At 48.7% G+C, this 17,755-nt stretch overlaps 1 protein-coding gene and 1 long non-coding RNA gene across 2 annotated transcripts in view; both read right to left on the minus strand.

Moving 5' to 3' along the window:
* The window catches only part of gpc5a (glypican 5a), a 115,145-nt gene extending 107,740 nt beyond the window's left edge, over nucleotides 1-7,405 (minus strand). The window contains exons 1-2 of the mRNA XM_035534615.1: nucleotides 6,576-7,405; nucleotides 2,908-3,081 (exon numbers count right to left, since the gene is read on the minus strand). Of these exons, the coding sequence (XP_035390508.1) occupies nucleotides 2,908-3,081; nucleotides 6,576-6,726 (325 nt within the window). The 5' untranslated portion in view covers nucleotides 6,727-7,405. The remainder of the gene's footprint in view (nucleotides 1-2,907; nucleotides 3,082-6,575) is intronic.
* An 827-nt stretch (nucleotides 7,406-8,232) lies between these two features.
* On the minus strand, nucleotides 8,233-10,802 carry LOC118242721. Its single transcript, XR_004777003.1, has 2 exons — nucleotides 10,640-10,802; nucleotides 8,233-9,416 (listed from the first exon to the last, which is right to left on the minus strand). It is a non-coding gene; the product is annotated as an uncharacterized LOC118242721 (long non-coding RNA).
* Nucleotides 10,803-17,755: the final 6,953 nt, after the last annotated feature.

The raw sequence follows: 17,755 nt of genomic DNA on the forward strand, positions 1-17,755 counted from the left end.
ACACACACACTACACCCTACATACTACATCCCCTACACCCTACATCCCCTACACCCTACATCCCCTACACTACTGATACACACACTACACTCCCTACACACACACACTACACCCTACACAATACACACACTACCCTACACACTACATACACTACACCCTACATACCCTACACACTACCCTACACCCTACACACTGCATAAACTACACCCTACACACACACACTACATCCACTACACCCTACACACACACAGACTACACCCTACACACACACACTACCCTACACTACTCTGATACACACACTACACTCCCTACACACACTACACCCTACACAATACACACACTACCCTACACACTACACCCTACACGCTACACCCACTACATCCACTACACCCTACATCCACTACACCCTACATCCACTACACACACACACACACATACACACACACACACTGCAACCTACACCCTACACACACACTACACCAACTACACACTACACACACTACATCCACTACACCCTACACACCCTAACCCCACCTCCACTACACCCTACATCCACTACACCCTACACACACACACACACACTACATCCTACATACTACATCCCCTACACCCTACATCCCCTACACCCTACATCCCCTACACTACTGATACACACACTACACTCCCTACACACACACACTACACACACTACCCTACACACTACAAACACTACACCCTACATACCCTACACACACTACCCTACACCCTACACACTGCATAAACTACACCCTACACACACACACTACATCCACTACACCCTACACACACACAGACTACACCCTACACACACACTACACCCTACACCCTACATCCACTACACACTACCCCCCACACACTACACCCCCCCACACCCTACATCCCCTACACCCTACATTCCCTACACCCTACATCCCCTACACTACTGATACACACACTACACTCCCTACACACACACACTACACCCTACACAATACACACACTACCCTACACACTACATACACTACACCCTACATACCCTACACACTGCATAAACTACACCCTACACACACACTACATCCACTACACCCTACACACACACACACTACACCCTACATCCACTACACCCCACACACTACACCCCCCACACACACACACTACATCCCCTACACCCTACACACCCTACACAAACTACACCCTACACAATACACACACTACATACACTACACCCTACCCTACACTACTGATACACACACTACACCCCCTACACACACACTACACCCTACACAATACACACACTACATACACTACACCCTACATACCCTACACACACTACCCTACACCCTACACACTGCATACACTACACCCTACACACACATACACACACACACACTACACACCCACTACACCCTACACCCACACACTACACCCACTACACCCTACACCCACACTATAGCCTACACACTATATCCACTACACCCAACACACACTACACCCTACACACACTACATCCACTACACCCTACACATACACACTACACACACTACACCCTACATACACTACACTACTTTTATATTGTGTTTTCCATAGTCTCTTGGCATCACATTCTTGCGTGACCCTTTGTTCGTCCCCTCTGTACCGCGCGTCCGCCCGGGTCTTCTCCGGCCTGTGAGCCTCCCCAGACCAAAGCCTCCACAATGCTCTCAAAGGCCATTTAAACACAGTGGTTACCGCAGCAACCGCCCAGCATTCCAGCAGGTCACATGGCAACGCGGTAGAAAAAAAAGAAAAAAAAAGTTCCCTAAGCCTCAAAACAGACAATTCAGGTGATTTAGTTTAATGCCTGCTTAGATGAGGAAAGTCTGGGAAGATGTGAGCGTGTGGGAGGGGTTCAGCTCACCTCGCACAACCTCACCTCGCCTTCTCCACACATTTCAGCTCTCTGACCGAGACGGAGGAGCTCATGTCACCACAGACAAAGAGTCCTGACACATCAGGCTCCGCCCCCTTTCCCTACGGGCCCAGTCTGGCAGGACTGTGAAATATCCTGTTAATGTAAGACCACAAACATTCCTGTTTAACGTTCACACACTGTGGGTAGGTGGGGGGTGGACCTGTGTCTACGACTGCGTGACACAAATCAAACGCGCCCAAGCTGTGAGGTGGCGCGGTGGTATGTTTTATTTCTGTGGTTGACACACTGGAGGGACAGCAAGCAGCATCAGAGAGAGAGAGAGAGAGAGAGCATGAGGGAGAGGGAGAGAGAGAGATCCTCACATTTCCTAAACTGTTGGAGAACGGAGGATTTTAACAGGAAGTAGAAAAACCACAGCAGAACCCACAGGAGAACCTTTTGTCTTTTGTCTCTTTTTTATTCATTTTATTTCATTCCTACTTTGTAATCTCAATTAGTTGTATTCATTTAAGTATTCATTTATTGATAGTGTATTCATTTAAGTATTCATTTATTGATAATGTATTCATTTATTCATAATGTATTCATTTATATTGATAATGCATTAATTTATTGATAATGTAATCATTCTTTCAGTTTGTTTTTCTTGTTTAAATGTATTTATTTTAGGCATAACATGATAAATTGTACAGCTCAGGCAGCCTACATTTGACCTGTCAGACCAATAAAGCTAACAGGTGGAGATAGGTGGAGGAGAGAGAGAGAGCGAGGGGTGGAGGAGAGAGAGGGGAGGTGTGGTACAGTCTGAGAGATTACAGGTTTGTTTGTTTTCGACAGGTGCTATAAACAGAGGCTGAAAGTGTGTGTGTTGAGGACTGAAGGTTATGAATGGTCATTAGATCTCCCAGATCGCAGCTCATCACAGCACCCTGTGACCTCACAGCCCGGCGACATCCAGAAGCCTCCACGCACAAACGCCCCGCCCACTCCTGCCTCACCTTGGAAAGCAGCCACACTGCGGCTGAGGAAGAGCTTGAGGCTGGAGCAGGACTTCTGCAGAAGGTTCTGGAAGTCCCGCCGGGCCGCCACCTGGTACCGCTCCTCCATTTTCTTGGTGCAGCAGGTGAGGTTGTGTGACCGGCAGGTGGAGGAGGTCATCTGAAGGTCTGGACCTGTGGAACAGCAGGGGGTTGAGCTTTTACACACACACACGCGCACACACACACTTTCTCATTCAAATGCGCACACATACACGCACACACACATGCGCGCGCACACACACACACACACTTTCTCATTCAAATGCTCACACACACACACACACTAACTGACACATTCACAATCATACACACCCTCGCTCACTCACACACAAACTCATACACGCATGCTGAAAGTAGTTTACGCTATGCAGGTCTGAAAAGCTCCCTTGTGCTGATCTTGTGTAGACCACAAACACACACACACCTTACACTTACTGAAGATGGAAAAAAAGCCAAGCAGTGTTTGCTGAGACTGGTTGCGTTTAAACACTTCCGTCGGCCTGTGGAGCTTCTGCTGTTGTTTACAGCAGTGTGCGTGTGTCTGTGTGTCAGAAGTGATGAGCAGAGCGTGAGACATCAAGACTGTGTGTTTCTCACCCGCAGCTCCTCGGCCACTCCGGCTGGCGTGGACGGAGATAAAGGAGACGCGCTCACACGATCTGGACCTTAGGCAGCACACTAAAACGCACACGCAGCCCTGGGGGGAGGGCCTGCCTAGGCCCTGCCTGCAGCCATCAGATATACCTGACTGAAGAAATACCTGATTCAGAATCAGCCGGGGACCAGACGTAACGACCTACCCAAACACCAGTTAGAGTTAAAGTTAAGGTTTAGGGTTAGGGTTAGGGGTAAGGTTAGAATTAGAGTTAAGGTTAGTGGTTAGAGAGGACCTCTGAAACAGGAGCAGACACTTTGAGGAACATGCTCCCATCTGCAGTAACTACATACGTTAAACTCAACAGGTTTTCAGAGGGTGAAACCATTAACTCAGTACTTAGTGGGCGACTGAAAGAACTACACACTTAAACATCCATGTGCTTAAACAGCGACACACTTACAGGACTACGTGCTCAGGACAAGCACAGAGCACACTCCACCCCGACCTCGTCACTGAGGAGAAACACACACAGCGGCTACAGAACAGCCAACACACACTCCCGGAATCCTGACGTGTGCTGTTTCCAAAATGCCTCTTTGATGTCCCTTCCAAACACTGCTGCGAGAGAATGCCAAGACTGACCCAACCGAAATACGTAAACACACACACACAAGCCTCTCTCAGTCCGGAGGGCTCTGAAAGGCACCCCTTGGTCAGCGTTCTTTACGAGTTTGTCTGAACTATGTTCTGAAATGGCTACTTTACAGAGGAAGGGGAAAGACAGATAGGCATCTGGAGAAGGTGGCCACCGCAGAGACGGACACTCACTCTCAAAATAAGCGCCTAACCCTAACCTTAACCCTAGAAGCAGACAAACATTTATAGAAAGTACAGGCACTTTGCTAGTAAACGTAACCCTTCCAGTGTGTGAGGTGTGCGGGTGTGTGTGTTGTATACTGGTTGTGTGAAGTGTGTGTGTGTGTTGTGTATTGAGTTGGGTGAGGGCAGTGTGTTGGGTACTGGGTGTGTGTATGCGTGTGTGCGTTTTTTCGGTGCTGGGTTGTGAGGTGTGTGTGTGTGTGTGTGTTTCTCACGTTTACGTTTACTGTGGTGAGACATCAAAGGAAACTTTCTACTGCCGTGTGTGTGTAACTATCTGGGACAACACAACACAGAACTGTGTGTGTGTTTGTGAGTGTGTGTGAGAGAATGAGAGAATTTAACCAAACACTCAGAAATTCCCACTATCCAGCCTATCTGTGACAGCACCCCCGCTCCACTTTCAAGTTGACCTTCAACTTTGACCCTTCTCACGACAGCTACCGCACTGGCACTGCTGACCCCTTCACTCAGCCACCAGGCTGAGAAGCCGTGAAATCGCTGTACCGGGGCGCGGTGTCTCTCCTCCCCGCACACAGTGCGAGCACTCCCATCCTTCCTTTAATGTCATTCCCGGACCGAACCCCGTCCTCTCCACTCCACCGCCCGGATCAGGTGCCCTTTCAAGACGGCATGCAGATGGCGAGCCGTGAACAGGGCCTCGCACACGACTGTTACCTGGTCAACCTGGTGGGCGGCGTCGAGCCAACCCGGGAGCGCCGGGGACTGGATTTTCAGATAGTGTGAATTATGCAGGTTTTTTTTTTTTTTAGATTATGCCAATGCTGGCACAAGGAACCCGGCCTGACCCTCTCTGATGACGAGAGAAGCTGGAGGAAGGTAAACAGGTTCCCCTTCACACAGCCACACTTCAAATCTGTCCCAAAGAAACGTCACGATCAAATAAAATGGGGAAAAAACCCATCACATGTGCAGGAGGCGCCTATGGCTACACTCCCGTGACGTCAGCTCGGTGTGTGATGTAGCCAAATACGTCTGGGTGCTAAAACACGTGTAATCAAACATGGTGAAATCAATAATGTGAAAACCTGTAAATCAACAAATATATCAAAGTATCGCATTATCAAAATATATTGTTATAATCTGTACTGACCAGCATGAACGGCCAGAAGGACGCGCATTAATATTCTCATTCTAGGAAAATGCCGTGACATGACCTGATCCATTTCGCCCAACGCTACACGTTAACTGTGGTAATGACACAGCAGGGATTTGTGAAGTTTACATCCTCGCTGATCAACGTTTCCGTGAAATGCAACGACGCCGAATAAAACCGCTTAGAACAGGATTTGTAATGGGATTATCTAGGCCATGGCGCTTTGAGCACTTAGAGGTCCGTCTGTAAATCTGGGAAAGCTGAAACACCAAACTCTTTCCTAGAAAAACCCAGTCCTTCCTCTGTCCTCTCCGACACCCTCCTAGCTCCTTCCGTCCTCTCCGACACGCCCCTACCTTTCTGTCCTCTCCGACACGCCCCTACCTCCTTCCGTCCTCTCCGACACGCCCTACCTCTTTCCGTCCTCTCCGACACGCCCCTGCCTCCTTGTGTCCTCTCCGACACGCTCCTACCTCCTTCCGTCCTCTCCGACACGCCCTACCTCCTTCCGTCCTCTCCGACACGCCCCTACCTCCTTCCGTCCTCTCCGACACGCCCTACCTCCTTCCGTCCTCTCCGACACGCCCCTACCTCCTTCCGTCCTCTCCGACACGCCCCTACCTCTTTCCGTCCTCTCCGACACGCCCCTACCTCCTTGTGTCCTCTCCGACACGCCCCTACCTCCTTGTGTCCTCTCCGACACGCCCCTACCTCCTTGTGTCCTCTCCAACACACTCCTCCGATCCTGCCAGCGACGGTAGCTCTGGCATGGCTGTAACTCGGCAGGATGCTGTGTGGTCCAAAGGCTCGCGGGCCAAATGAACGAAAGCAGAAGCTGCAGAAGCCAACCAGGGACGCCTGAGAGCGATGATCTCTTTCTGAACGAAACTAACTCCTTAAAATAAGTTACCACTGACTCAGACAGCAGGGGGGTCGCTGCCCACTTTAACTTCGATCCCCACGCGCAGCGCGCACGCTACGTACCCGTCAGGTCTGTCAGTGAGCGCGTGTTTGTCCTCTGGGTAGGGTTACCTGCGCTCGAGGTGTCGGGCGCCGCCTTGGCCGCGCCGAGCTGTCTCAGCTGAAACGCCTCGCGCACCTTCGCGCACTTCGTCAGGCTCTGCGAGCGCACGTCCGCGAGCGCCGTGAGGCAGACGCAGACCCAAATCCCTCGGATTCCCATGTCTCCGCCGCAGTTAGTGCGCGCGCCGACCTCGCAGCTGAGCACGAAACGATTCCGGCAGTACGTGATGCGGGTGAATCAGACGTGTTCCGCGCGAGGAAATGCGCCACCGACGAGCTGCGGGAACGAGCTGCGCGCGAGCTGTCGGGGCGAGGGCGGGCGACTTCTGTGACGCGTCTGCAGTTTTAAAGTCCAGTTACTTCCCCGACAGAGGCGCCTCGTCCGGCTCGCCTCACGCCACTGTTCCACACGCGGATGGGGGGAGAAGAGGCTCGCGCGTCCCGTGCCTGCGGAGAGTCCCAGAGCCACCTGTCGGGAACCGCGCAGAAGTGCACGTGGCACCAAACGAAGGAAGAAAGAAACACCCGCTTTAGCAGAATTACAGAGTCGCTTTCATCCTCGGAAGTGCAGCAGGACACTTTCTGACGGGAAAGTCGATGAGTGCGCGATAGCGACGTCACCGCACAAACGCTCCGGGATTAACGGGGAGGACCACGCTCGTGCAAAGCGTTCGTCCCACACCGGTACAGGTTGTTGCTTCAGCAGTAGAGTTACATGATTTATTCTAACCAAGATCAGGGAAACCCGGCCCTGCGTGTGCGTTAGTGTAATCTGAGCAGGGACCACCGTCTCTGGTGGCACGGTTCATGCGCATGCGCATCGGTAAACGGCAGTGTGCGGTGTTGGTGTGTGGACGCACAGATCAGAGCAAGTTACACCGTCTGGGTGCACCAGCAGATTTCGCTCACGTCTGAACTACAATCTCAGAAATGACAGCACACACCTGAGACGGACTACTGTAGCTCGCGCACCTCGTGTCCTGACTGACCCCAGACCCCAGACCAGCGGCGTGGATCAGACATGGACTGACGCTTGACCTGCGCGCAACAGCTTTACCCCGCAAGGAACGTTTGGGTTTCAACACGCAGCTCAGGGCGCGTCAAAGCGCCGCCGTCAATTTACCTTCTCTGTTCCACCGCTCACGAGCAGAATAGGCACGTACCTGCGCCTGGACATTAGGGACTAACCCCCAAACTGACCGCAGCATGGCTTCATTGAAACACTGCTGGACCCCCTTATGACTCCCACCTGCGTTATATAACTCAGGAGAACCGTTGTGTCCACCCGTCTGACGCCCGTGCGCAAACCGTGCTTCCTCTGGGCTCTGACATTCTCCAGCTTTGGACCTGCACTTAGTTTGAACCAAACCTTTAGCGCGCAGCTCAGCTGGGTGAGAAGTGTGCTGGCCGCCACTCAGGAGCACAAGCGTCACTTTAAAACTATAGGCCAGTCTGGTTTGATCCACGACCTTAAACTGGCCCTCTCCACGCGGGGGCCGGAGTGAGCGTGACAGAAAGCCTTCCTTCATTACTTGGTGGGAAAGAATAAAAAGTAAAAGTACAAGAGATCTCATGAGATTAAAATGAGCAAAACAGCTTTCACCCTGTCACAGTACAGTTAAGAAAGGGAAGCATTGGCGCTCTTAAAATAAAGTCACACGGCTGCTACAGTAGTCATCTTTTTTAATCAATACATTGCCAAATTACAGCTGAGTAATGCAAAGGGTTAAAAAAAGAAAACCCTCGTATACAAGGTTTTGAATAATAGTTCAGGAAGTTCAACTGCTCCTGGAAATGATTAAAAAACGTATCCCCAAAGCTTGTCAGATGTAGCACAACACCTTTGAAAATCACACATAATGGAGTCAATCATGGAAAACATGCAACACTCAAAACCATGCTTAAAAATCCCAGGAAGCCGAGATACTCCCGTGTCCGGAGCGTGCGATCACTCTGCTACTCCGCTCACCGGCTGCGGCGTGATCCGTGCCGTCCTCCACAGGCCGGGACTAGTGCAATACGCTTCTGGGTCCAGCATTGACGCCAATCCCAGCCTGCGCAGGAAGGGACCAGGGTTGGAGGAGGAGCTACATCAGCATGGGCAGAGCCTCGGGCCGCACCGCCTCCCGTCAGTTTTGCATGGATTTGCACAGCGGCCGGTGGAACAAGCTGAATGCAAACCAGCAAAACTGACCGAGAGCGGCATGTGGGTGGGTGCGAGGGGCGTGTCCTCAGCATGGCTGCTTGCAGATGCGTTTAGCTAGGAAGTACTTTAAGTGCTGACACTGCAGTAGATGACACACACTACCTGCACTATAAGCACTTTAGCACTGCTCGAACTTAGCGGGTCGCCCGGCGACCCGGCCTCGGGGTCCGTCTGCGGGAGCTCTGAGCGGGAGACGCAGCAGGCCACCATCAGTTTTGCATAGATTTGCACAACTCATGTTTTCTTGTAATGCAACTATGCAAAACTAGCAGAGAACTGCACCAAACTGGGAAGGGGGGTGGGGGTGGGGGGTAGGTCCTGGGGGTTAAAAAATAAAAGGAAAATAATTTTCTTCACACCTTCTGATGCTAGTCACAGCCCCTCATGCCAAAAGGAGCACTTAGGGCAGTAGGTGTCTAGTCTACTCCACTATCTGCACTAAATGCACCTTAGCACAAAGCCAGTCACAGGCGGCCGTCCGCTGGGTCGCCGCCATCGCCAGGGTCCTGCTAGAAGTGCCTCCACTGCAGTAGACCAGTCATAGCGCTACCTGCACTGTAAGCACTTTGGCAGCACCGTGACACCGTCTGACCCCGCCGGACGCCCCATCTCCAGCTGGGGGTTCGGCAACTTGCGCTGAAGTTCTGTAAGGGGGAAACAGAGCGCAGTTAAGGCACTGAGCAGCAAGGCACGTGCGGCGCACATGCCACAACAATACGAGATCGGTGCTAGGGCGCGCGCGTGACGAGAAGCACGGCAACCGACCGAGTTCAGTTATCGATTACTGATCGAATGTTTATCGATTACTGATCGGCGCCCGGGTGTTCGTGAATGAAGTAAAAACATGAATGAAGTGCGCAGCTCGCGGGGCCGTACAGCTCACGCATGCGCGGTGGAGCCACGGCTCCCCCTCCCCCACGCGCACACTAACATGGCGCCGGTGAGCTCGCGAGCCGGACCGTAAACTACTGAAGTCGACTCACGAGAGATAAACGCACCCGCGCGTACAAACCCGCACACGCGTACAAACCGGCCGATAAACCGGGTCAAACAGCAGCCCAGTACGGCGCTCAGACTGGGACCAGTTAGCCCTCACCTCACGTTAGCCACGCTAGCTCATAGAGCTACAGCTAACGGAGCGTTAGCGCCACAGCTAACCAGCACCATTAACACCAACGAGGAACAAAAATAAATAAAACGAAACAGCCCGAGAATAAAAAAACAGCCCGCCGGAGCGAAACGGCCCGGTGTTTGAGACTTTAATCAGCACAGACCAGAGGAGCAAAACGGCTAGGCTAAGCTAGGCTAGGCTAACTCGGCTAACAACACCAGTCTCTCTCTCTCCTCATCATAACTCACCTTTACTTCTCAAAAGGCCACCGATGTAAAACACGTCGCACACGTCCTAATACTTCACCGAAAATATCGTCTTTGTCTGCGTAGCTCCGTCGGTGGCTAACATGCGAGCGCGCGGCCTCCGCGTGCTCCATGTGCCGAGCGCGCGGCCTCCGCGTGCTCCATGTGCCGCCGCTTTGTTCTGCAGGCGCTTTAACTCGCACGCGGACGGGGGGTGTTTAAAACGCCGTCACGCGGCTCCGGTAACTTTAATTCTCCGAAGCGGTCGCGAGGGACGCGAGGCGCTCGCGGGGGCGCCGCAGCGGCGTGAGCACGCGATTCAAATCTCCCTCATTCTCCAGTCGCCACGCGCCCCGCACTACGCTACGCTGCCGCCAGCGCGCTCGCCTGAAACACGCGGACCTCCCCGCCGTGTACGGTGACGGCTGCACGAGACCACGCGAGTCCCGGCCAGCAGCGCGAAGGGCAGCGCGAGCGGCAGGCTGATATCAGTAACGCAGCGCGCACTCACCCGCGAACTCCTCCATCTTCACACGCGCGCGTCGTCCGGGCAGCCAAACTGAGACTCAAAACTTTTACGGCGAGCCCGCACGCGGCCCACGTTATTGTGCGAAATGGTAAATTAGCAAAAGTGGCGCGAAGACGATCTGCGTGCAGCCATGTGCGCGAGTGAAGGGCGGCTCCCCGTGAACGTAAATATCTCCAACCCCTCGCGCCTCATTAGCATGAACGCACTACTTCCGATCCGCGCGGCTCCACCAATCCAACAAAAGAGCAGCTGTGCACGAGCCCAGGGTCCGGGGCGCGAGCTTCAGCTCCGCATCAAAGCACGAAGTGCAAACAGATCATCAAAACATCATCATCATATTATTATTTACTGGGATATTCGGCCTGATTTTATCTATCTATCTATCTATCTATCTATCTATCTATCTATCTATCTATCTATCTATCTATCTATCTATCTATCTATCTATCTATCTATCTATCTATCTATCTATCTATCTATCTATCTATCTATCTTAGGCTCACTGTTTTAAGACTTTAGTAGCTAATCAATCAGGCACATAGATAATCTACTTTTATTAGAACTAATAAAGAGAAAATATTGATATTGTTCAGATTACATTTTTGGTGGATTTCAGTCACTATTACTGTTGTTGGAAATAAACAAATGAAGACGGAAGAATGTATGTCTTTTATATCAACAGTTTTAGTGATTTACCAATACTGTAATCATTTTAAACTAAGTGTCAGATTGTCATTTTGCCTGTACTCCCAGTAGCACTGTGCGTGTGAAGTCGGGTGGAGGTGTAGTCAGTTTCCCAGGCTTGGTTTGCTCCACCTTCTGACTGACGTCACATTGTCATATGTGCAAAGTCTATTAATCAACCAGAAAACACCTGTTTATCAAACCCAGAAAGCACCTGTTTATCACACCCAGAAAACACCTGTTTATCAAACCCAGAAAGCACCTGTTTATCACAGCCAGAAAACACCTGTTTATCACATTTCTATTTAAGACAATGTCCTTGAAATCAGGGTTAGAGTTAGAGTTAGAGTTAGAGTTAGGGTTAGGGTTAGAGTTAGAGTTAGGGTTAGAGTTAGGGTTAGGGTTAGGGTTAGGGTTAGAGTTAGAGTTAGAGTTAGAGTTAGGGTTAGGATAAGGGTTAGGGTTAGTGTTAGGTTAGGGTTAGGGTTAGAGTTAGGGTTAGAGTTAGGGTTAGGGTTATAGTGTTAGGGTTAGGGTTATAGGGTTAGGGTTAGAGTTAGGGTTAGGGTTAGAGTTAGGGTTAGGGTTAGAGTTAAAGTTGGGGTTAGGGTTAGAGTTAGAGTTAGGGTTAGAGTTAGAGTTAGAGTTAGGGTTAGGGTTAGGTTTAGGGTTAGGATTAGAGTTAGGGTTAGAGTTAGAGTTAGGGTTAGGGTTAGGGTTAGAGTTAGAGTTAGGGTTAGGGTTATAGTGTTAGGGTTTAGGGTTTAGGGTTAGTGTTAGGGTTATAGTGTTAGGGGTTAGTGTTAGGGTTATAGTGTTAGGGTTAGGGTTAGAGTTATAGTGTTAGTGTTAGTGTTAGGGTTATAGTGTTAGGGTTATAGGGTTAGGGGTTAGGGTTAGGGTTATAGTGTTAGGGTTAGGGTTAGGGGTTAGTGTTAGGGTTATAGTGTTAGGGGTTAGTGTTAGGGTTATAGTGTTAGGGTTATAGGGTTAGAGTTTAGGGTTAGGGGTTAGTGTTAGGGTTAGTGTTAGGGTTAGGGTTATAGTGTTAGGGTTATAGTGTTAGGGTTATAGTGTTAGGGTTTAGGGTTGACCACTGGGCAGTACCCTCTCCAGCGCCCACCCTCCCTGTAGAAACAGACGTTGTGCTCTCAGGGGAGCAGACCCTCGACCTCCTGGCCTCCAAGCTGCTCCTCCATCCTCCCCCAAACACAAAGGATCTCATTCCATGTGTGAGCAGGGGGAGGAGGTCACACACCACAGTGGGAGAGAAGCCACAGTTTACGTACAGCATGCATCTACAGACAGTCAACAGAGCTGGAACCAAGCAAGGTGAGAGACAAGGAAGTCGTGCACACACACACACACACACACACACACACACACACACACACACACACACACACATACATACATACACACACACACACACACACACACACACACGCTCACACACACACACACACACATATACACATACACATACACACGCACACACACACACACATGCTCACACACATACACACACACAACTGCAGAGCAGGATAAAGGAGAACAGGAAGGGCTCTCTCTCTCTCTCTCTCTCTCTCTCTCTCTCTCTCTCTCTCTCCCCTTCTCTCTCTCTCTCTCTCCTCCTCCCCCCCTCTCTCTCTCCCCATCTCTCTCTCTCTCTCTCTCTCTCTCTCTCTCTCTCTCTCTCACACACCCTCTTTAAAATGACAGTGAAGCCCCCCCTTTGGGGGCCCAGTGGGATCCCCCCCCATCCTAACAAAGCAAGGCCAGGAACTGCCATTGCGTGTAACGGTTAGGGTTAGCTGCCACTAAACTTGCGGTCATCCCCGCTCACCTCTCTAAGCTCAGTCTTTTCATGGCTGATCCCTCCCACTTCGGGCCTAGGGGTCGACGCATCATGCTCAATTTTGGTCATAGCGGTTCTGTCTGCTGAGGTTAAAGACAGTGTTCAGCCTTTGATATCTGGAGTGACCGACCAGAACAGCCCAGCGACCATCACTCGAAGCAACACTAACATCCCCAGATCTGTGCTTTTGATGATCATTTAACGCACATATTGAGAATTTGACTTGACAGAGTGAATCATGAGTGTGTTTGGTATGTGTTAGGGTTAGGGTGTTTATTGAGTTTCCATCACCACCGTTTTCCATTTTTTGAGTGTTAAGAATTCCTCCAAACATCAACGGGGGTTAGACACGGATTCCGAGAAAGCTGCTTTGCGCCCGGGTAAAATGCACTCCGTAAAATGAAATTAAATGGAAAGGGTACAATGCAATTATAAAGTGCAAAATTTGTCTGTTTGATCTTCTAGAGAATACTTATAATCCAGACTGGCTACAGAGAGACCTTCCTGTGTCGTAAAGATGAACATTGTATTGTGGCAAACATTGCCTAGTGTATACATTTGTGGGTTCTCTGCACTTGTGTGGGTGTGACGAGCTCCATTATCGAGTGGTTTATACTGGGGTCTTTGGATCTGCCACAATCCAGGAAGATCCAGAGCAACTAGTCTGGATTGTGTAACCTGCACTGTAGAGTTCACGCATTTGCTTTGGTGTAAAGTCCTTCTGCAGAAGTGTTTTATTTCACACCGGTGGTGAGATCATGAGGACACTTACAAATTCTTGCAGATAATGATGTCCCATCAAACGATCCCACTTTCGCGAATCTCATGTTGGGAATGACCATCTGTGTCTCCTCCTGCTGTACGCAAACTCCAAATCCTTTCAGGAAGTTCTCTCCTACAGGCTGGTCCCTGTAAAATCAGGTGGCTTCACTACCGATGGAGTTCTGGACGAAAGGTGGGACATCTGAGCTCCAGAACACCACCATCTCACCATCTTATGTGTAAGACGTGTTCCTGAGTCTCCATGTTGACGTGCCGTGTCCCAGACTTTCTTACGGATCATTTGAGATAAAACCTAACTGGTGCTGTGACGTTTTCTGTTTATTAACAGACCACATCTTTTTTCCCTTCTATTTGCTGTTTTATTTAAATAAAGTGGTTATTTCTTCTTCCTTGTGAATGTAGTTCATGGAGGCATGTGCTCCTGTAGTGAGGGAGATGATGACAGTTAAGATGACCAGCGTGAGATCTTGGTCTGGGACGCTCAATCCCCTCTACCTCTTCCTGTAGAGTATGAGCTATCCTGAGTCCTGAGTCATGATCTAATCTGAGTCTGTTAATCTGAATCTGTCAGACTGGGTTACCAGCTCTTACCTTAACCCTGAGCTATCCTGAGTCCTGAGTCATGATCTAATCTGAGTCTGTTAATCTGAATCTGTCAGACTGGGTTACCAGCTCTTACCTTAACCCTGAGCTATCCTGAGTCCTGAGTCATGATCTAATCTGAGTCTGTTAATCTGAATCTGTCAGACTGGGTTACCAGCTCTTACCTTAACCCTGAGCTATCCTGAGTCCTGAGTCATGATCTAATCTGAGTCTGTTAATCTGAATCTGTCAGACTGGGTTACCAGCTCTTACCTTAACCCTGAGCTATCCTGAGTCCTGAGTCATGATCTAATCTGAGTCTGTTAATCTGAATCTGTCAGACTGGGTTACCAGCTCTTACCTTAACCCTGAGCTATCCTGAGTCCTGAGTCATGATCTAATCTGAGTCTGTTAATCTGAATCTGTCAGACTGGGTTACCAGCTCTTACCTTAACCCTGAGCTATCCTGAGTCCTGAGTCATGATCTAATCTGAGTCTGTTAATCTGAGTCTGTCAGACTGGGTTACCAGCTCTTACCTTAACCCTGAGCTATCCTGAGTCCTGAGTCATGATCTAATCTGAGTCTGTTAATCTGAATCTGTCAGACTGGGTTACCAGCTCTTACCTTAACCCTGAGCTATCCTGAGTCCTGAGTCATGATCTAATCTGAGTCTGTTAATCTGAATCTGTCAGACTGGGTTACCAGCTCTTACCTTAACCCTGAGCTATCCTGAGTCCTGAGTCATGATCTAATCTGAGTCTGTTAATCTGAATCTGTCAGACTGGGTTACCAGCTCTTACCTTAACCCTGAGCTATCCTGAGTCCTGAGTCATGATCTAATCTGAGTCTGTTAATCTGAATCTGTCAGACTGGGTTACCAGCTCTTACCTTAACCCTGAGCTATCCTGAGTCCTGAGTCATGATCTAATCTGAGTCTGTTAATCTGAGTCTGTCAGACTGGGTTACCAGCTCTTACCTTAACCCTGAGCTATCCTGAGTCCTGAGTCATGATCTAATCTGAGTCTGTTAATCTGAATCTGTCAGACTGGGTTACCAGCTCTTACCTTAACCCTGAGCTATCCTGAGTCCTGAGTCATGATCTAATCTGAGTCTGTTAATCTGAATCTGTCAGACTGGGTTACCAGCTCTTACCTTAACCCTGAGCTATCCTGAGTCCTGAGTCATGATCTAATCTGAGTCTGTTAATCTGAGTCTGTCAGACTGGGTTACCAGCTCTTACCTTAACCCTGAGCCAATATGGGCTCAGTGTTGAGTGTCTTATGCTCATATGTGTTAATGTAATGAAGCACTAAGATCACACAGACACAGACATTAGGCTATTTATTTTCTTTATGTTCCTTCAAATATTGTATTTATTTATTTTTATTGTTATTTTAGTTTGTTTATTTAGTTTTGTTCTTTTCCAATATCTACTCCATCATTCACACCCTTTAAAAACACAGGTGCTTCATTTAGCAGTTACTATCACCTAACCCATTAACACCATACAAAAAGCTAAAATAATGACTGAACTGCTAATAATTAATTAATTTAAATAATGAATGGCCCACACATGCTGTGTGACACTGTATGACCCCCCAGACACATTGTTCATTTCCTTTGATGAGAAGGTCGTGTGTAGAGGGGAGATACACACTGATCACTCTGGATCTTACTGTAATCTTAAATATGTCCAGCACCCTGTGATATGAATGCTGCTAACATTAAAAGGCACAGCAGTGGCTGTCTCCCTCTCTGACGGTGGTTGTGTCTCCACCTCGTCCCCACGTCTCAGCGCGCAGGGCAGGCTGTCCTATTTGGATTTATATGTTTGGCGTTATTCCGTCTCTGTGGACAGCCCCAAGGAAAGTCTCAGTGCTGCTGAAACTGGCCTGCCAGGCTGGTACTGGACTGTCACCGCAACTGGGATAGCATATCCCACTGCAGTGTGAGACACCACCGATACAGCTCTCTCTCTCTCTTTTTATATATTCTGTTTTATTCCTGTTTAAAAACCATATGTGACATAACATTCATAGTTGATGGTTATATATAAAACATTTAATATATTATATAACATTAATATGGTTTATTTTATTTATTTTCCACATATACACTCACAAACACTCACAAACACTCCCATATACACTCAATACACTCATATACACTCATATACACTCATATACACTCACATACACTCATATACACTCACATATACACTCTCATATACACTCCCATATACACTCACATAAACACTCATATACACTCCCATACACTCACATACACTCACATACACTCATATACACTCACATACACTCACATATACACTCACATACACTCATATACACTCATATACACTCTCATATACACTTTCATACACTCACATACACTCATATACACTCTAATACACACTCACATATACACTCTCATACACACTCCTACACTCACATAAACACTCATATACACTCCCATATACACGCATACACTCACATGTACACTCTCATACACACTCATACACTCACATATACACTCTCATATACACTCCCAGTCTTTGACACTCTTGGATGGAGTGTGTGTGTGTGTGTGTGTGTGTGTGTGTGTGTGTGTGTGTGGAATCTGGGGGTAAAAACAGAAAAGTAGCAAGAAAATATTGACAATAAGTTGCCTAATTCAAATAAAAAATCTTGTCTTTTTTAGGCAAATTAGGCTGAATGAGTCTATGTATGCTAATTGGGCTGTTAGGCTGAATTAGACTGAATTAAGATGCATTCAACGTAGTTTTTTTTCCGATCTTAGCTGTTCTTCACTTAGTTTTATTAATATTTTATGGACACCTGGGAGAACCCGTGGAAGGGTAAAAGGTGAAAGCAATTCATAAACTCTTCCCTTGTGTGATTTCATTTTAGATGTATTTTTCTTTTTGTGTGCATTTGATGATAGTTGCCCAGTGTGCTAGTCTGTCAGTCATGGTGTTAGATGTACTGTGTCACTGCCCAGCCATAACTCTGCTATCTGTTGCTCTTGTCTGATGAGGTGAGCGCTCCCCCTGAGGATCAGCTGCTCAGCCTGAGGTTGCCCAACAGTTGTATGATGGAGGCAAGTCTGATTGTGTTTTAGCGCGAAGTTTTGCAGACTGAGAGAGACTTTTTGAGACGAGGTCTCTCCCCTTAAGAAGAGACAGTTACGTTTA

Source organism: Electrophorus electricus, chromosome 16 (assembly GCF_013358815.1).
Source record: "Electrophorus electricus isolate fEleEle1 chromosome 16, fEleEle1.pri, whole genome shotgun sequence".
NCBI classification, from domain to species: Eukaryota; Metazoa; Chordata; class Actinopteri; order Gymnotiformes; family Gymnotidae; genus Electrophorus; species Electrophorus electricus.